Source organism: Empidonax traillii, unplaced genomic scaffold (genome assembly GCF_003031625.1).
Source record: "Empidonax traillii isolate 1590-97213 ecotype Southwest subspecies unplaced genomic scaffold, ASM303162v1 scaffold135:size1941959, whole genome shotgun sequence".
Lineage (NCBI taxonomy): Eukaryota > Metazoa > Chordata > Aves > Passeriformes > Tyrannidae > Empidonax > Empidonax traillii.
The window spans coordinates 1,237,183-1,257,216 of record NW_020955328.1 but is presented as its reverse complement, the minus strand read 5'-3'; the positions used below and the strand labels follow the sequence as shown (position 1 = coordinate 1,257,216).

At 48.1% G+C, this 20,034-nt stretch overlaps 1 protein-coding gene across 3 annotated transcripts; it reads left to right on the top strand.

Moving 5' to 3' along the window:
- Positions 1-2,527: 2,527 nt before the first annotated feature.
- VEZF1 (vascular endothelial zinc finger 1) lies at positions 2,528-17,311 on the top strand. Of its 3 annotated transcripts, none has more exons than XM_027883840.1 (7): positions 2,528-2,700; positions 8,005-8,702; positions 9,395-9,458; positions 10,452-10,635; positions 12,034-12,252; positions 14,404-14,448; positions 14,811-17,311. In XM_027883840.1, exons 1-7 carry the CDS (start codon positions 2,668-2,670, stop codon positions 15,236-15,238), a joined length of 1,671 nt encoding a protein of 556 aa, XP_027739641.1. In that variant the 5' UTR covers positions 2,528-2,667; the 3' UTR covers positions 15,239-17,311. The 3 variants fall into 3 exon arrangements, with proteins under 3 accessions (XP_027739641.1, XP_027739643.1, XP_027739642.1); XM_027883841.1 differs by lacking the exon at positions 2,528-2,700 and adding an exon at positions 3,645-3,980; XM_027883842.1 differs by lacking the exon at positions 14,404-14,448.
- Positions 17,312-20,034: the final 2,723 nt, after the last annotated feature.

The window sequence follows — 20,034 nt, the reverse complement described above, 5'->3', positions numbered from 1 at the left end:
ACTCCATTTCCCTCTGCTCTGGCTCAGCTTTGAGTCTTACAGATTTTGTTCCTGTATCCCCTCTTGATTCTTTGGTTGTGAAAACAAGAACAGAGTTTAGCTGGCTACGTGCTCGTCGGGATTTCTCCGATGAGTCAGTGATACGCTTGGGTAGCTTTCTTAGCCTTTAATTGAAGTGAGTGTGAGCCCTTAACAAAGAGCTCTCCCAAGTCTTCCTTAATAAGCGTTAACAAAAATAACTGAGCCACCGGGAGGAAAATAACCAGGGGCGGCAGTGGTGTCTCCTCTGCTCCAGCGGGGCTGCTCCGGGCTCTCCCGCAGCCCCGCTCTGCCGAGGGCAGTGCCAGGGTTGGAACACAGGGCAGGAGAGGGAAACCCTGGGGCAGTGGCAGGCGGGGTGGAGCAGGGGATGATCCAGCTGCTTCCGCACCACGGCTGGGAAGAGCATCTTGGCTGAGCAGAGACACCATCTCCAGGTGAGCCGGGCCGGTGTGAGCGCTGCACGCGCACTGGAGAACCCTTTTAGCTCCTCTTTTTGGTCTGTTTTCCTTAATTCAGAGCCTCTGCAGAGTAGGGGCGGTATTTCGCACGTTTCCAGCTCTGTGCCTCAGCGCAGAGTCCCCCCGTGGTGCAGACAGGGGGGGTCAAAACCAAGCAGGCTCCAAATTTCCTGAGGCAGATGGACCGTCTGAGCTGCAGGTGCTCCCGAGCAGGTCAGACCACTCCAGGCAGCCGAGCCCCAGGCACATGGCCACAAACTTCCCTTTTGGGGTCACAGGGCTGAGAAACTCTTTTTTGTTTTAAGTGCAAACAGATTTTGACATAACCACTTGACTCTGGCACCGGAGTCTCAAGGAAAAAAGCCTGAGAGGCGCGAAACATCCGCAGGCGTCACTCGGAACAGAACAAGGACTGTTTTGCAACGCTCTCAGAAGGTGAAGAAACGCCCGGGGAGGGCCAAGGACCCTGTGGCTGCGGGGCCAGGTGACCTGACTGAGGCTGCACAAAGGCACGGCCGGGCCAGCAGGCTGGGAACCCATGAGTGTCTGCTGGTCCCTGCTGTCCCTCCTCCCCCCAGCATTACACTGAGCTGTGGCTTTGGGACCGGCCTGTGCGTTATCTGTAACAGGAGACAAGAAAAACCAGCCGGCTGTCCCGCACGGGAGGAAGTCCCGGGGCAGCCGTGCTGACAGGAGCCATATTTAGCCGCGGCTGCTGCGGCCGGGGCAGCTCAGCTGTTTCTCCCCAAGCCCGCGGTGCCACAGCGGCCTAGGCCTGGGATGCTCAGCAGGGATCCAGGCCCGAGCAAAGAGGATTGACCAGAGCTGCGGGAAAATAAATAATAAAGTGCTGTAAGCCTGTTCTCATCTCCCCAGCCCCGGGGAAGGCAAGTGGAGGTCAGGATTAAAACCCCCCTCCTGTTGTGGTGTTAAAACCTGCCACTGCCCGGTACTGAAGAAATGCCAGGTGTCCCTCAGATGCCACCCGAGGTGGGGCACAGGTGTCCCACACATCCCTCCCTGTCCTGGGAGCAGCGGGGAGGCACAAGGAGCTGTCCCCGGGCCCCATCCTCCTGCCTGTCAGGGATGTGCTTGATGTGTGTAAACACGTAATTAACGGTATGTATGTATTTAATTGCTCGTGGCTACGATTTGCATTCAGGTGCTGCGCTGAAGATGCCTCAGATATACGGGCGAATCCACTCAGCTGAACACGTGGAGGTGTGCGGGGAACGCAGTGGGCAGGGGGCTGCGGTGGCACCGCATCACCCGAACCGCCCGGGGGCTGCAGGGCCAGGGGGACACGGCCCGGCCCGGCCCGGCCCGGGGGGGCTGGAGGGGCCCCGGGCCGCGGGACAGTGCCGGGCTCGGCCCTCCTGGAGCCCGGCCAGGTGGGGTGCGAGGCCTGGCCGACCCGGGCAGGCGGCAGCACCCAGGGTGGGATGAGGACGAGCCCGGGGGAGCTGAGGACGAGCCCGGGGGAGCCGAAGTGGTGGCGGCGCCGGGCGACCCCCGGGGCGGCCCCGCGCTCACCCCCCCGCCCCCGGCACCACCGCCCGCCCGCACCCGCGGGCGAAGCCGCCCCCCGCCGCCCCCGCGGCTCCCTCCCTCTCCCTCCCTCCCTCCCTGCCGGCGCGGCGGGCGGGGGCGGCGGGCGGGGAGGGGAGAAGGGGCGGGCGGGCGGCGCGGCGGCCCCGGGGCCGGGCCGGGGCGGGCGGCGCGGCGGCCCCGGACACCTCGGCCGCTCCTCCATCTTCTCTCGCCACAGCTCGGCTTCCCCAGCCCGGGACCGGCCCATTGCCAGCCCCGCGGGGGGGGCGGCCGGCCCGCCGCGCCGCCCCGGCCCCGCCGCCCGCGCCGCCGCCCCGCCGCGCCGCCCCGGGCCCGCCGCCCGCCCCGCGGCGAGGGGAGCGGCGGGGGCGGCGCCGCGGCCGCCCGGGCCATCGCCGCCCCGCCGGGGCGCCGCGCCGCCGCCTCCCCCCTCTGGGCCGCAGTGGTGCAGCCCGAGGTTAGCGGAAGCGGCCGCTCGGCGCTGCCATGTTGAGCCGCCGCCGCCGCCGCCGCTTTGTTGTCGGCTCCATGTAGCTGCGGCCCGGGGGAGGGAGCGACGGGGGGACCGCCCGCCGCAGCCGCCGCCGCCGCCGCCCGGGGCCGCGCCGCCCCCGCCATGGAGGCCAACTGGACCGCGTTCCTCTTTCAGGTGAGGCCCCGCGGCGGCGGCGGCGGCGGCGGCGGCGCTGCCCGCGCCCCCCCTCCCTCCCTCACGGCCGCGGCCCCGCCGGTCCCCGCCGGGCCGGGCTGTCACTCAGCGCGCCCGCCCGGCCCCCGCCCGCCCCCGGCCCGGCCCGGCCCGGCCCGGCCCGCCGGGCAGCGCCTCACGGGCCCCGCGGCTCCGCTTCTCGCTCCTTCCCTCCTGCACTTTCTCCCTCCGCCGCCGCCCCGCAGCGCGCTCCCTTCCCGCTTCCCTCGCAAACCGTGGATTCGCAGTCGTGTTTTATTTTTATTTTTTTTTTCTCCTCCCCTCCAAAACATGAAATCGCGCCTTTTTTTTTTTTTTTTTAATTTTATTATTTTTTTGGTGTTTGTTTTTCTCTTCCACCCCCATCCCCCGCCCAAAGAGAAAAACAACAACAACAACAACAAAAAAAAAAACCAACCCCGAGCTTCCACCGGGCTCCAACAAAACCCCGATGGAACAAACGCCGTGTCTGGGAGAATAAATTAATCCCTCTTTAAACAGCCTGACTCAGGGCCGGCTGACGAGGGAGCTTGTTTTCTTTTAAAATAGGACGCGAGCGGGCCGGATTTCTGTAAAAACTGGCGAAATCCTAACGGGAATGGGGAGGAATAGGGACGGTGGAGCGTGCAACCCCTCCCTTTGCCAACTGAGTCACAATTTTCCCCCTTTCTGTCGGCGAAAGACTGACTTAAAAACACCGCTGTTTATGTAATTCCGAAGAAAATCCAGTGTACCAGAAAAAAAAAAAAAAAAAAAAAAAATCCTCGCCTGGCTTTTGTGAGCCTCGCGAGCCCTTTCACGCTGGATTGTTTTCTCCTGCTCTTTTTGAGCTGGAAAACATAAAATGTGCGATTGCAGCAGCAGCGAAAAAAAAAAAAAAAAAAAAAAAAAAAAAAAAGCTCAGCACATCACCTTTCTCAAGGTAAAATAATCCTCTTTGCACATTCCCGGTGGCGGCCCGCTCGCTTCCTCAGTGTCCTCTTCGGAATTAAACCCAAACCCAACCCGTGACACGAGTTTGAAAACCTGAGTTGAATGAATAAATCCGCCAAGAGCGAGCACCATTCCTTTAGAGAGGAAAAATTCGTCCCTTGCAAGTACCAAGGGATGAGTCACTCGCTCGGGTTCTCTGCCTCCGAAAACACGCCGGGAATGTTCCGGGGAGCCGGTACCGGGAGCTGGGCGCTGGGTTTTCCGCCTTTTCGTGATGGATGCGGGTGATGCCATCGAGTTTGGCTGAGGTCTGGTGAATTATTTCTCACTCTAGTGGGCAGTTGTGATTCGCACGTAGGAAACTTCACGCTAGGAAGTTAATCTCCTTAGTTTAGGGCCATCTCCCTGCTAGCCGGGGCTGCTGTAGTGCCTCGCTGCCTCCCAGCTGAGCGTTTTCCAGGGGAAATTTTTCCTGGGCTGGCAGGACGGTATTGCAGCAGGCTCTGAGAAATGCCAAGTAATGCTTTCAAGTACGTGTCCAGCTCCTCGCTGCTCGTCCGTGTTTTTTTTTTGAAGGTGCTGAGTTTTGAAATAGTGATGTCACAGGCTGATTTAGGAGTCGCCTTTGCTGCTTTTAATTAAGGAGTCAGCAGTTCACTTTCCCAGCATGCGACTCGGAAGCATCTTCATAAAACTGTGACGTGGAAATTTTCCTCTGATTCCTTTTTTTTTTTTTTTCCCCCAAGTAATAAAGCTTTCAGACCTCCTAATAAATGCTGAATATCGTTTCTGGAGTGATTTTATTAAAATCAATGATTTGGGATGCGAGCATCCCAGTGCACCCAGCTGCAAGCAGCATTAAGGCACTCCTGATGTGACTTTCTTCTTTTCATTCTCACAGCACACATCAGCTAAGACCCAACTAATTAGTTAAAATTAGTTTAAAAAAGTGGATTTAAAAGCCTCTCCCCTGTGTCAGTTAAATAACAAATGCGAGTGACTGAATATTCACGCTCGTTCTTCCTGGGGGGAGTTTTAAGCCAAGTGTGTGTTCCAGCTAGGACAGGATTCCTGAGGGACAGTTAAATACCCGGGATATAAAGTTGTAATTTTTAGCCAAATGTTTTCGGAGGAGGTTTCGGCGTCGTAATTTTAGTCCTGTAGCAATGGGCTGTGTGACTGTAAATCGCTCCTTCCAAATAAAGTTGTTTGATTGTTTTTAGGTGGCATTTTGATGAATTGTATCCCTTTCTAAAGGAACAATCGTGCTACTGAATAAGCAGTTCTTGTTTGGATCTCCTTAGTCCCCGAAATGCTTATTTTGAAACCCACTTTTAGGATCTGGTTGGGAAGCGAAAGTTGTCTCTGTTAATGTGAGGAGGACTCATCCATCAGATAGAGCGTTCAAGATATGACTCATCCTAATTTGTTGCTCTCACATTAAGGCTGGAGCACAAAAATATTTTAGCCTCTGGCATTGGAAGTTCACAATGCCACATCCTACACTGCGGGTCACGGATTGCAGGGGTTTTTGTTTGCTCTCCCCCACCACACCAGGGAAGAAGCTAGTGACAGAACGAGGGGGTTTTGCACCAGAGCCTGTCCCAGGCCATCAAAATACCCCCAAAATGTTGACTTGACGTTAATTCTGGGTCAAGTAAAACCGTGGTGGGAGCCTGAATAGCAGCGCCCGCGAGAGGCGTGCAGCAGGTGCTGCCTTCCCTTCTCCAGCGGGGAGTTAAAAAAAAAATGCTGCCTGATCCTTTTTTAAAAGGCTTTAAGGCAGGCAGCCCTTGGAAACTGAGGAACACGGCTCGTGGCTCGGGGGCTGCGGGCAGGACGGTGCTAATAACGCCGGCTCTCTGGGAACCAAGATAAGCAGACTTATATAAGCAGCAGCTCCATGGCCTGTAGCCTTTTGAATATACATTGTTTTATGTCCACTGTCTCCATCGGATTCGTAGGAATAAGTACATCATTACCTTGAAGTGCTGACGATTCTTTGAGGCTTAAAAATATCCATAAACTGCCTAAGTTTGAACCTTGTCCAAAGGATTTGGGCTCTCCATTATCCGATCTGCTAGCTCTGCCTTTGAAACTGTATCTCTGGAGCTATCATTAGGTGTTCTGCAGTGCCTTCTGGTGCAGCTTAACCACACTGCTTAATGCTCGTTTAAAGTTGTAAAACATTTCAAATTTTTTTTTAAATTAAAATTATCTTGAAGTGCTTAACTTGCTCAGTACTGTGCTCTTGGTGTGTATCATGCAGACTCTATTTTCGTGCAGTGTGGGTGTCTCAATGCCCTCTTAAAACCACGGAAAATAAATGGTTGAAAATCCACAATTGACACTGAAGTCAGGGAAAAGTTTAGTGGAGTTGCTGGAGCTTGTGCAGTGCCCTGATTTAGCAGCGTCGCCTCCAGGAGAGTTCTGGATCCGGCTCTTCAGCAATCGCTCTGCAAAGCAGCCCCTGGGGCTGTTGTTTGAGGTGGCTGCTGTGGCCAGGCAGGTGTGGTAATATCCAGCCTACCTGTTGCATCCTGACCTTGGGCACAGGCGGGATGGAAAATGCAGATAGAGATGGACAGGCTGGCCTGGCTCCTAATGATCCCCACAAGTTTTGTCTCCTGTTACCGTCCCAAATCCAGGCGTCATCCCGTCAACTGTTCTCGTGTTGGATAGGCTTGTAGTGTTAGGGAGCTCATATTCCTCCCCACATAGGTTAGTGTTGGTATCCACTGGTGGTTTCTATCCGAAGATCACCAGCATCACGCTCCTGAAAAGTGAGATTGGAGTGATGATGGGCTTGTGAGGGGCAGGAGCCATCCTGCAGCCAGGGAGAGGTGCTCTGCAGCGGCCTGCTGCGATCCAGAGAGGCCAAGCCTCCAGATCCAACTGGGAAAAAGTCCCAAAGGGAGCTTCTAGAAATCCTGGCTTCTCCAAAGGACGTGCTGAAATGGATTCCTGTGGGAATAGCATTAGCCTGAGTGCACTGCCTAGCACTGTCCATCCTCAGCTGATGTAGAAGTTGGCAGGTTGGGGTCACACACCAGCACAGTGTTTTATTCAGCTCTCGCAGCCTCGAGTCATGCTGTTTTGTAAGGGTAGCTGTAGGAAAGGAGTCCTGGAAGGCTGCAATACCGATCTAATGGGAATGCAAGTTTCCCCAAACTCAGCTTCAGGCCTGGCACGCTGCGTTAATAACGAGCCTGATTTAAAACTGGTCTGATGAGACCGAGGCACATCTTGAATACAGATGCGCTTAAACTGGCTTAAGGTGCTGGAGTGATTTATTTTAATGCTCCATTAGGCTGAATTGGTCTGTGTGGTTTCTAAACCACTTTAAAATTGTATCTGCCAGGGTTTTGTCCCAATCTGACTGGATGAGTTTTAATAACAGTGTTTTCTGCCTTAGAATAGCCAAGCATGGTGCAGCACAGCCCGTGGTGGTGCAGGCTGCGGCTCAGCTGAGCCCTGCTGGCTACAATCCCCTCTTGTAGCTTCTCCCACTGATTCTGTAGTTCAAAGTCAGTTGGTATTGGCTGTTTTCAGACAGCTTTCAGAGTTTTTTCCCCAACACCCCCTGTGTGTGCTCTCCAGCATCTCTGGGTGTCTCCCAGTGCATATCGATTAGCTTGTCTTCCTAGCACAAAGTAGCTGCTGACGAAGAGAAAAAGGCCGTGTCGCTATTCTTGTTAGTTCCAGACACAGAGAGCACAGTGGTCAGTGGATAAATGCATCAGGAACCTGCTAAATATAGAGATGTGGCTTTAGACAGCTCCCGATTCCAGTTGCTTTGGTTTCAGTGCTGGCACACTGGTATGAACGCGCTGTTTAAATAAGACGCCTTATCACATCCTGGCTCTCTGTGGCTGCAGTTCAATTTTCGGTGTGCACTGAGCTCGACTTAAAGGTGGGGCGTTATTTTGCAACTCCTGTCAGTACCTTCGTCAGCTCCAGAGACGGTCCCAAGGTGGCATCTGATACAATCATTAGCAAAATGAGTTATCTGTTATGTAAAGATCAAACGCCGTGTTAGTAAAAGATCTGACAAGCATCTCGTTGTCTTCCATAAAAAGTTGCCCTCCGGAAACTTAATAATTCTTTGGTTGTTGTGCTGTGTCCTACACTTACCGCAGGATCTGCACAGCGAGTGCATTTACAGTGCGAGGAGCGGTTTATCTTGTCCAAAACCAGAATTATGTAACCTTCCCCTGTTGTTCCTTCCACGGCTTTTAGTCTAGAATGTGCTTTCCTGTCGTTTGTAAATGTTCTCACCGTGTTAAAGCGAGCACCCATCCAGAGAATTTAAGTGTGAATGTTTGGTTTTAGGCACACGAAGCCTCCCATCACCAACAGCAGGCAGCACAGAACAGTTTGTTGCCTCTCCTGAGCTCTGCTGTTGAGCCGCCCGATCAGAAGCCGATTCTGCCCTTACCAATAACGCAGAAACCTCAGCCTGCACCAGAAACATTAAAGGATGCTATTGTTGGGATTAAAAAGGAAAAACCTAAAACCTCCTTTGTGTGCACTTACTGCAGCAAAGCTTTCAGGGACAGCTACCATTTGAGGCGTCACGAGTCCTGCCACACAGGGATAAAGTTAGTGTCACGGCCAAAGAAAACTCCCACCACAATGGTGCCCCTTATCTCGACCATCGCTGGTGACAACAGCCGGAGTTCGCTGGTTTCGACTATCGCAGGCATCCTGTCCACTGTCACTACGTCTTCCTCTGCCACCAACCCCAGCAGCAGCGCCGGCGCCACGGCCATGGCGGTGACGCAGACGGTGAAGAAGCCCAGCAAGCCCGTGAAGAAGAACCACGCCTGTGAGATGTGTGGAAAGGCCTTCAGGGATGTCTACCACCTCAACCGGCACAAGCTGTCCCACTCCGACGAGAAACCCTTCGAATGTCCCATTTGCAATCAGCGCTTCAAGAGAAAGGATCGCATGACCTACCACGTGAGGTCTCACGAAGGGGGCATCACGAAACCCTACACCTGTGGCGTTTGTGGAAAAGGCTTCTCGAGGTACCGTGTAGCCAATCCCGGGCGCGCTCCTCTGGCGGCTCTTCACGCGCAGGAAGGGCCGAGGGGCTGGGAGAACCAGGCCTCTGGGAGATTGGTGAGGGGAGAAAGAGCCTTGTCTGCCTCCAGGGTGGGGGTCCCCCCATCTGAGCCAGGTTAGCAGTGGCCAGAACAGTCACTTTTGTAGGAGAGTGGTTGGAAATGGCTTCACAACCTCATCCAGGTCCTGTAGGACACGTCTGTGTCATGGGGGTGGGCATGGAGCCCCTTACCAGCCTTTGCCACAGTCTGTGACCGAATGGGCAGGGCAGGGGAAGTGTCACCTGGTCCTGCAGCAGGGCTGAGGGCACTGACAGAGCTCTGGGGGGAGCTTGCATTGCTGCTGGCTGTGTTTGTACCTGTGCTTGCAGCAGAGAAAACATCAACCTTTACAGCTGCTGCGCTCTCCCCTTTGTGCAAGGTGTGGCCAAATGTACCTTTCTGGGGGGTGTAAGGAGAACAGGGTTAATTTTAAGCTGCAGATTGGGTCCCAGGGTAACTGTGAGGAGCTCTGGGTGACAGCTGCTGGTAGATGAGGAGAAGGTATTTATTCTGGGGCTGCAGGGGGTCACCAGCAGTGTCAGCCCACTAGCCAAGGTGTCCTTACTCTGTGTTTGTAACGGTGCATTTTTCTCCTGTTCCTCTCTTTTTTGCAGGCCTGATCATTTAAGCTGTCACGTTAAACACGTTCACTCAACAGAGAGACCCTTCAAATGCCAAGTAAGGGCTGCAATGATTTATTAAGAACAATACCTTATTTTATTGGTACAATCTCAGGTGAATCTTTCCAGAGCTGTATTTGCTCCCAGACTTTGCTTTGAAAAGCAAGTTTAGGAGTAAAGCCACATCCACCCGCATAACACAGTGCTGGAGTGCTGGTGGAAGTTTAAAAAGATGCTGTGGCTGCTTTTTTAGGAAGATTAGAGGCTTTTTGCTTTCTTGGAGAACAGCGTAGTTGCTCTATTTTACCATATGCTTAACTTAGTAGTAGGGTTGTAACAGCATCCTCAGCTCAGTGCTGATTTGTGGAGTAATGTGTGCAGTGTGTTTCTCAGCATGTTTAAATCAAATGTCTCTCAGTACATCTATTTAAAATGGATGGGAATGGTTGATTCTGGATCCGTTATTTTGCTGGAAGGGGAAGGCGAGTTGTCGTAAGTTGATGACTGAGTCTAGGAAAAATAATTAAATTGCCCTTGAACAATTAACTGTTTTGCTTGAAATATCCATGCTTATTCCAACCTCTGTTTTACTGACTCATCTTATTAAATAAAAGGCTTGGGTAAAAAGAATAGCATTAGGAAGAGGTTTTATTTCCTTGTTCTGGATGGGAACAGACGTAATTGAGCAATTCAAGAGATCAAGTTCGTATTTGTACTGTAAAATTATATCAAAAAACAACTTTGCCTGCTCCAGGCTTTTTTATAAGCTCCCTCTTGCTTTGGGAGGGTCAGGCAACCTGCTATTTTAAGAAAGTTCAAGTAGTATTGAGTATGATTTTTGTCCTGATTGTCTCAGAAACAAGTACCACTCTCAGTCTCTGTTTAGTAGTTTGATTTTGGTTTCTCTATAAATACAGGTAAAACTTCATGTTGTCAATACATGTAGGGTACTGTTAGGACCTGCAAGGTCAAAAAGGGCTCTCAGAGGGCCTTAGCTGCTCCTGTGATGCTGCTGTCTGCACCTCAAGTGTAACTGTTGTCCCCCATCTAGACGTGCACTGCTGCCTTTGCCACCAAAGACAGACTGCGGACACACATGGTGCGCCATGAAGGAAAGGTATCGTGTAATATCTGTGGTAAACTTCTGAGTGCAGCATATATCACCAGCCACTTAAAGACACACGGGCAGAGCCAAAGTATCAACTGTAATACCTGTAAACAAGGCATCAATAAAAGTAGGTGAACGTTTTACAAACATTTCTAATAATAAGTGTGTGTGCGAAGGGAATTGCCTTTGATGAAGTTAAAATGCGACAGCCCATCAGCCTGGGTGGTCACACCTCTTAAAAGTAGATATTTAATGACAGAAACTGCTTCAGCTCAAGAATTGGCATGTGTGGAACTGGTTTGCTGCTACCCTGTGCTCTTATCCCTTAGGAATGCCCTGCAGTTTGTGAGAGTGACCAGGTTTTCTCACCTTCTGATTACAGTGCTTCCTGAACTATGCAGGCCTGGAAGTCCAACAGATAGTTTGGAGATTTTAGGCTATTTAAGAACTGCTAAAATCTGCCAGGTTTCAGGTTTAAAGCATCACCTAAAGCTCATCAAAATCAGGAGAAAGATTTCTCTACGTTCGCTGAGCTTTGACCCCGAGGCTTAATGTTTCCTCCCTCTGGCAGTAGCTGACAAGAAGAGGATTTAAATCCAGCCCTGATGTGTTTTGGGCATTAATGGCATCTGACTGGTGATGTGCAGGAGGTCAGATGAGATGTTTGTAATAGTTCCTTCTGGTCTTAACCTCTGTGGAGGTGCTGCAGCCAGGACCTGGGAGTGCTCAGCAAACAAACGAAGACTTGACTTTCAAATGCCTGTAACTTAAGTTAACCCGCAGGGTTAGTAATATAAAATGGGTTTTCAGGGGAATCAAGAGGAAGATGTAAGGAATGTCTTCAGAAACTTTGTCCTTAAAGCCTCTTAAACTGTATTAGTTTACAACATCTTTGCTGTTACTCCTGGATAATTTGAAGGTACTGGGAATGTCTGAAATGCCTGATTGTTGAGCTTAGTAGGAAATTTGGATGTGAAGTATTTTTTAAGGTATAGGGTTACAGCTCTGGCTTCCCAAGCCAGTTCACATGAGGCATTTAGAGCAGTTGTTAGAGGTGGAAATGATGAGCTGTACTGTGGCCAGGGAGCAGTGACAGGCTGTTCTGTGATGTAAAGGTAAACTGAAAGTTTAAGTCATACTTGTAATAAAAATTGAAAAAGCTTTTTATTTCTTTTTCTTAAGCTGGAGCTGAGGTTTAGAAAAGATGGAATCAGCTTGAGTTCTAGAGGCTCACTAGAGTCTTTGATTTCCTTCTTCCTAAACACAAACTAAATAATCAGAAAGGAAGTCCATTTTCAGCAGTTAAAGCAGATGTTCTTGACTTGCATTCTGGTTTTTAGCTCTTGGAAAAGTAGTTTTATATCAAGCACAGAGTTAATTACATGGTTTTAAACACCTCTGTGATTTTTTGCTCTTGGAATCCTGTGAGATTCCACACGCTCTTTATGGAAGTTGCCTTTGTGATCTCAGCAGAAAACGGAGTAACTTTTCAAGGTGAATTTGTGTTCTTACTTAATTGGCATAGCATGCATGAGTGAAGAGACCAGCAACCAGAAACAGCAACAGCAGCAGCAACAGCAGCAACAACAACAGCAACAGCAGCAGCAGCAGCAGCAACAACAACAGCAACAACAACAGCAGCAGCAGCAACAGCAGCAGCAGCAGCAACACGTAACAAGTTGGCCTGGAAAGCAGGTAGAGACCCTGAGATTGTGGGAAGAGGCCGTCAAAGCGAGGAAGAAAGGTAAACCAGACCAATATTGACGGGTTTAGGTGTGTGAGGCAGTGCAGTGTGCAGTTCTGCAGGCAGTTCAAGGTGTCAGGAAGGGTGTCTTACAGGACAGTGTCGTTCTCGGCGTTAGAAGTCCCAGCTAAGAACCAGCAGGAGGAAACAGGCCCAGGATTAGGCTGTGTTAAAGGAACTCTTTGCTTGCTCCCTCTGCTCTCTGTGTCCATAGCAGCCATCAGTTACAAAGGGAGGCTGTGTCTGCTCCAGGGAAGGAGTGTGGGCTTTGACTTGCCTGTGGCTTTGAGCTGTGTTTGTGCATATTTACCTTGTTCACTTGTGTGTGTATATATATATATATATGTGTATATACACACACCCCCTCTTGTCTTTGCATCCCCAGTTTGTGTGTGTGTGCTTTCTGTTCCTGTTCATCTCTTCTCTCCCAGTTTATTCCCATCTACTTTATCATCCTGTAACTCTCCTGGCCTTTTTCTAGACCTCAGAGAACTTACTCTTCTCTCTCTGTTGCTTTTTTTTCATTACAAAATGAACTAATCAGTGATCCTGTTTTTCATTAGCGCTGGACCACAGCTTACCTTACCTGTGCTGCCACAATCAAAGAGGAATTGCTTCCTGTTGTTGGTCACTGTGTCAGTTTGTAAAGAACAAATTGCTTCAGTTCAGTGTTTTTAGGGTATAGTAGTTTAAACTCTCCCATTACAGCTGCTTATTTGTTTCACAACAGTTTGATTTCTAATGCCTGTCATGTGACTCTTGTGGATTACATGTTTTAGAAGCTCTTAGTGACCACTTATTGTTTTTCACTGGCTGTTTTTAGAATGTTTTTGACTCACCTTATTTTTTTTCTTTTCTCCTAACCTTCCTTTCAGTTTCTTCAATCTGTTTTATTTTTCTAGGTCTTGTTTGTGTTTTAGGCTGCTTGCTCCTTTTGCCTTGTTATGCCAGTAATTGAATTCTAGACAGCATAGAAACAGCTTATTCGTGTTAATATGTACTGATAACAGAAACGTAAATATCAGCAGGCCACTAAACAGATAAAGCAAATGGGTGGTGGATTTAGAAAATCTCTTGAGAATTATTTTCCTGCTTGTTTCTTCCTATGTCTTGTTCCTTTATGCCTTCATTTCTTATTGAGATTATTGAATGTGCTTTAACAGAAGTGGTTTGGGGCAGGATGGGGGGTGAGGGAGGTGGGTAGGTAGGAGTGGTGTCAGACTGGTGCTGTTAGCTTTGTTTAAGTGGGGAAGGGGCACGGGTGGGATGTGTCTTTGGGTGTGACTGTGCTTGAAGGTGAAGTTAGACCAGTCAGTGCCATGCCTGAGCTGCTCTTTCCTTGCTAGTTCTCCTGTGCTAGTGCCACTTGTTGTGGTGGCTTTGCAAGACTAGATGGGATTTTTTTTTTAGTCTAATACAATTTATTTTCACAATTTTTTTTTTTTTTTTTTTTTACTCTTTCCCTTCCTTTCCACCCCTCCTAGCTATGGACTTTGAAGAACCAACAGTAACCCTTGAATGGGGCTAATTTTACTTTCAAAGTTACATTTGTATTGCCAGAGTGGCAAAGCGGACTCTTTGCTCCTGGTTTTTACCTCTGACACGTGGGTGTGACTGAGCTTGGGGTCCTGCCCTACAAATGTGGAATAAGACACGACTTAGCCATGCCGTAACGTTGACGTAGAACACGATTTCCCCGGGTTTCTTGAGCAGTCAGCCCTCCCCTTTCCCCTCCTCCTGTTTTTGGAGCCTCCTGGTGTGGGTAGCCGGCAGGTGGTGCTGATGGATGTGTAGAGAGCCCTCCGTCCCCCCCGGCCCCCCCTCACCAGCCCTGCTCCCCAGTGCCCGGCCCTGCTCCCCAGCCCCTGCCCGCTGCCCTCCTGGCCCTCCCCTGCTCGGCACTTCATTCCTGCTTGCTGCTAAACCACCCCAAAAAACCCCCAAAACAAATGTGGGGTGGAGCTGTGGCTCATGTGGAAGCTGAGGAGCTGAAGGGGGTTGAAGGATGTACTGCTGGGGTAGGCTTGGAGTAGAGGTACTGTGAGCAGTGGAGCAATTAAGTAGCAGTAATTAAGACTGAAATAAGCAGGTAAATATTGAAACGAGCTTTGCTTATCAGTCCCTAATAATGACTTTTTAAAACCTTCACAGAATGTCAGTTCACCTTTGAGAAGGCTATAGAGTACGTACCATTCGGTATGTACACTCTCTCCTCTATTTCTAATGTTCCTCTTGGGAGAATTTTTTTGATTGTACGATACTGTTTTTATGAACGTGGAAACCCTCTTGCTAAGACAACCTCACTTGAATTCTCAGGAAAAAAAAAAAAAAATACTGAATTGAAATGATCTGCATGAGAGTTTGTATTTCCTGTAGGCTATAGAATGTTAATGGTTTTAACTTACTAATAATTCCTAAAGAAAAATTATTCCAGAATTTGTACTTGTTCTTGTTTGGGTTTTGGGTTTTTTTGTTTTGTTTTGTTTTGTTTAAATCTTGTCCATGAGGTTTTTTTTATGTGTTAAAAACTTTTTGTCTTTTTTATGTCTCATTTTTAGAAGCTGCTAACTTGTGCCAAACCTCCACTGCTGCTACTACGCCTGTGACTCTTACTACTCCATTCAATATAACGTCCTCTGTGGCTTCTGGGACTATCACAAACCCAGTCACAGTGGCAGCTGCAATGAGCATGAGAAGTCCCGTAAATGTATCAAGTGCAGTTAATATATCCAGTCCGATGAACTTAGGGCATCCTGTAACTATAACCAGTCCTCTGTCCATGACCTCGCCCCTCACGCTCACCACCCCGGTGAACCTGCCCACGCCGGTCACGGCTCCAGTGAACATAGCGCACCCCGTCACCATCACGTCCCCCATGAACCTGCCCACGCCCATGACGCTGGCTGGTCCCCTCAACATAGCCATGAGACCAGTGGAGAGCATGCCTTTCCTGCCCCAGGCCTTGCCCACCTCTCCTCCCTGGTAAACAAGTTCGAAACAGTATTAAAAAGGATTAAAATGGAATCCTTACCAGCAGTTCTTTTTTGGGTTTTGTTTGGTTGGGTTTTTTGTTTTGTTTTGGTTTTTTTTCTTTTTCTTTTTTTTTTTTTTGTTTTTGTTTTGTTTTGTTCTGTTGGGTTTTTTGTTTTGTTTTGTTTTAGTTCATAATAAATTCAGACTAAGACACTGGGGCAACACCATCAGAGACCACAGTAGCATCTTCCCCTTGATTTGGCTCACATGGTTCAGGCTTGAGTTTCACTGGAGCACTTCATTTAAAGTAAGTTTTACCTTGTAGCTGACTGATGCTGAATTAGAGCAGATACTTATTTGCCAGAGTTTTTAAAGGAAAAAAAAAGAAAAAAAAAACAACAAAAAAAAGGTAATTAAAAAAAAATTTATGTTTTATCCCCTCAAATTATAACTTAGAAAATTATTTTAATCTAAACACTAGCAAAGACCCCTCTGTATCTGTGACAGGGTGGATGGCTCATTTTAACCTGCCAGGCAAGTCCACTGTTTCTGAGCTAGTGTAGAACCTTTGTCTGTGTTGATGTTGTTTTTTTTTTTTCTTAATGAGTAAATGCATTACAATGTTGTCATTTAAAAAAAAAAAATGCATTTTTGGAGAAAATATGCATTTTACCTTTGGGAATATGATAATTTCAGGCAGCATTCCCTATGGGAAAGGTGATACCAGCTCTGATATGCAAAGCATATGATAACTTATCATTCTAACTTCAACATATAATAGGGATTGTGACCTGATATTTGGAGATGTAAATATTACCCAACATATTACCCTAAGGGAATAGAGCATTGTAGTCAACAATTTTTTTTAAAAAAACTGTTATTGTTTGGTGAGAAACAGCCATGGCTGACAGAAGAGGAGTCGAAATGTATGTAAACATGGTCTCTGAACAGTCAGACCCCCATGGGACTCTTATCTAGGAGCAAAAGGAGTGCTTGGAAACTTAAGAAATATTGCTTTAAGCTGGAAGATTCTGGAGGCCCTGGGTGTGATTTTTATGCCCTCTGCCTCCCAATCAGAGCCTGCTGGTGTTCCAGCAGGGGACAGACGTGTTAGTTGTTCACTAGAAGTTTTGTCTTATATTAAATTGTATACAGTTTTTATTCTAACCACTAACTAGGTAGGATGCCCCTCCAGGACAAGCAGAGAGCGTCTTTTAATTTCTCCCCTATTTCTTAATCAAGTGTTGTGCAAATCTGTTCAACTTTGTAAATATTTGCAAACATCATCATTTTTACGTTATTCTTCTATTGTGTTAACACATTTCTATCAATTTGTGGGAGTTCTGGGGTGCTGAGCTGTCCAGCCCAGAACTGCTCCATAAATGGTCACACATGTTTAAGCTACATGTGCTTTTTTTTTTTTTTCTTAACCTGTTTATCTGTACATAAAGTAGAAAGCAAAAATCTAGGGAAACAGATATACTTTTTAGACTATCATGTCACATATTCACATTTTTAAAACTTTGTTTAAAAAAAAAAAAAAAAAAAAAAAAAAAAAAAAAAAAAAAAAAAAAAAAAAAAAAAAAAAAAAAAAAAAAAAAAAAAAGGAAAAAAAAATTACAGTTGAGATGTTTTTATCTTAATGAAGTTGAGAGCTCTGGAGATTAGCGTGTGCATTTTCACAGAGTCATAGCAGGACTGACCAGTCACACTGGACTGCTTCCGTTCCTCCCCGGCCGTGTCCGTGCGAGCAGTGATTGCCAGGCTGCTGGCTCAGGTGACAGGTATCTGTATCCTTACGTGAAACTGTTCTAGGGGCTTGGACTACATAGTAAAACAAAAACAAACAAAAAAAAAATAATAGAGCTTAGTGTAAAATAATTTTATAAATGATCTTTTGTACTTTAGGACATCAAATTGTACAACTTTTGTATATATAAAAGCTTAGGAACTTTCTGTTTAGCAGAAAGGAAACACATTCCTACACTTTTAATGTATATGTTTGTTATAATGTCCATGTAAACATATGCCCTATGTTTGTGCCTTTTAATTAGTTTGTCTCAATAAACAAAAATGTAGAGAAGAATATGTAGCTATGACTTTGTTACCACTGTTCTTCCTCCAGCTGTGTAGAGGTCTGTGTTTTTGCACTGTGTGGAGCTCGGCGTGCGGGGAGCGGCACGGCTGGCCCGCGGCCCCAGGCGCATGCACCCCACCCTCCCTGCCCACAGCCCCCCTGCATGTTGGCACCTGTAGATTGCGAGCCATCTCTGGGACCCGTGGCCACGGCACCGCCTGGCACCGGTTTTCCAAAGTAGGTGTAGCCTTCCGGGTCTGGGTAACCACAGAGATGACCCTTAGGTGAAGTTTGGGTGTCCCTGAGCTTAAAAAAAAAAAAAAAAAAAAGAAAAAGAAACCAACAAAAGCATTAAAAGCCAATATGAAAATGTGTACTAGAAGTGGTTATCTATGAATTACTTACAATAAACAGGTGTGAGACTTAATTGTATGTTGTCAATTACTGCAGTATTGACAGTGGGTCCCTCGTACAGCCTGGCTGCTGTTATTTTTATCCCAGCAGTGTAGCAGTAGAACAAACACATTAAATACCGGCAAGGAAATTTTTCACTGTGACAGAGGCTTCCCAAACCACTAACCATGGTGCTCTTAGCGTGGCGTAGGAAAAGGGCTGTTTCCTTTTTATTTTATGTTGGTTCTGCTCGACTGTACCTGGTTTATGTCCACAAAGCTGCATTAGCTAATTGTCGACCTGTTTCATTTGTACTTGGGTAAACATTTGCTTTGTGCCGTGTATTAATGGGTCCGAGGTGTCCTCAGCTGTCTCAGTGCGGACATTGGCTGCGCTCTGTAATGCCGTCGTACCAAATACATTAAGCTGTTTTTCTGACAAACAAAAGCTACCTGGTCAAGTAGTTTATCCGACGTGCACGCTCCCCGCTAATCCATGTCCGTCCCCGTGCGGAGAGGCCGGAGCTGTCACACCCGGTGATCCGTGTGGCACCTCGCGTTAAGGGCTCTAAGAAAATGGTGGATGTGAAGAACAGATGCTCCTGTTACACCGAGTTAGTTTCTATGCAGCTGATGCGCTTAGCCTAGTTTATTTCATGGAAACTTTTAAGCTGGATCGAGTCCAACATCCAGGGAAGCCTATTGCTGCCGTTGGTCCGAGTGGGGTTTATATCGAGCCCATTCAGGTCTCCGATTGCAAGGACTTCAATAGGGGGTTTATTTTTTTTTCCTTCTGAAGTTTCCGTAAAGCATTCAGCGTGAGGTGAATGGCTTAGCACCGACCGAGAGTTTTAAAGTTGAATTTTGCCTTGGATTTGTGCCGTGGAAAGTCAGAGCAGTCAGATGAACGGCACAGAGAGGCGTCCTCCGCGCAAGGAGAGCCGCGGGTGCCGGCTTTGGAAGCGGCCACGGGGACGTAAGTATTCCAGTCCGGCCACCCACGCTGCCGGGAGTGGTGTAAATGGTATAAATGGGCAGATTTTTTATTTGGAAACACCCCACCACTTCCAGAGGGTGTTTGGGGTGAGGAGAAATCCGGAATTCCGCCTTTTATCGAAGAGTTACACCTGAGTGTTGTGAATTGGGAAGATTCTGTTCAGTCAGGATGAATCACAGAGAAACACATTTTATTCTCAGCATAAGAGTTTAATTCTATTTGCCCTCGTTCACAAATAAAGCATTTCCTCACCCCTTAAAACAACTTTTTCTTTAGAGAGGCAGAAGAAAGAAGTGTTTATTGTGTTTGCATTTGCCCACGAGAGGTTTAAAGAAAACCACCCAGACCCCAGTAAGCTGTTGAGCTGCAGCAATCCCAGGTTACATAAAGGGGCCGGGGCTGCCGAGGATTAGCCGGGGCATTCTGGGTGCTGATAAGCCTCCAAGTTCTGCTTGCTCTTCCCTCACTTTTATTTTAGAAACAGCCACTCAGAGCTGTATCCTGAAAACCACCTGGGGTTCATTTTCAAAGCTGTCGGGGTTAGATTCCCACCAGAGGCAGAAGGAGGGAAAACTGGGATTTGAGGAACGCTCAGGTTTTTGAAGCATCCGGCACTGTGGTGGTTTTTATCTCGGGGTCCCCGTGTGGGAGCTGAGTTGTTGAGAAGTGAACAACAGTTTCTCAGTGCTGGGCCCTTCGGAAAACTCCTGCCCTGCTCATTGGTGGCTGAGTTTATCCATCTCAAAAATAGATTAACAGTATTTTCAAAAGGCAGCTATTAAAAGCACTTCAAGTTTTTAAATGCCGTTGAGGTCTCAGTGCTTAAGTGGACCTTTTCACCCATGCTTTTTAGGAGAAAAAGTGTAAAAATAAATCTCTTCTAATTGTCAGAGAATAAAACAAATTAAACCTCATCCCCTTCTATGCATTTGTTTAATTCAGCATGTTTATACTCCTTATCTTTGGATTGTTCGCTCACAGCTCCCAGAGCAGGAGCCGAGGGATGACAGAGGAACTACGTGCTAATTTTTATGTCAAAAATAGCTTTCACCTTTAAAGGCACATGGCTCACAGGCTGTTTGCTAATTACAAAAAGAATGCCAGAGCTTCTCCTGCGAATCCATTTTACAGCTGTGTTCAGATTGGACTGTCAGCCCCTGGTTAAAATTGAGTGCTGAGGTCCTGACCTAGAAACAACCCTTTTTTGGTGTTGGTTTGGAAAGAGTATTTCAGTGCTGAGAGGAGCCGAGCCAGGCTGTCCAGCCAGCTCCCTCCTCAGCTGGCAACTGCCACAGCATCGCATCATTCTGTCAGACACTGCATCTCCCTGAAGCCCAAATCAG

Excerpts from the sequence above, each read along its gene's own strand:
- VEZF1 (XM_027883840.1), top strand. The coding sequence starts at position 2,668 with ATGGAGGCCAACTGGACCGCGTTCCTCTTTCAG. Across the intron at positions 2,701-8,004 it reads GGACCGCGTTCCTCTTTCAG|GCACACGAAGCCTCCCATCA; the intron begins GTGAGGCCCCGC and ends GTTTGGTTTTAG. Across the intron at positions 10,636-12,033 it reads TAAACAAGGCATCAATAAAA|CATGCATGAGTGAAGAGACC; the intron begins GTAGGTGAACGT and ends TAATTGGCATAG.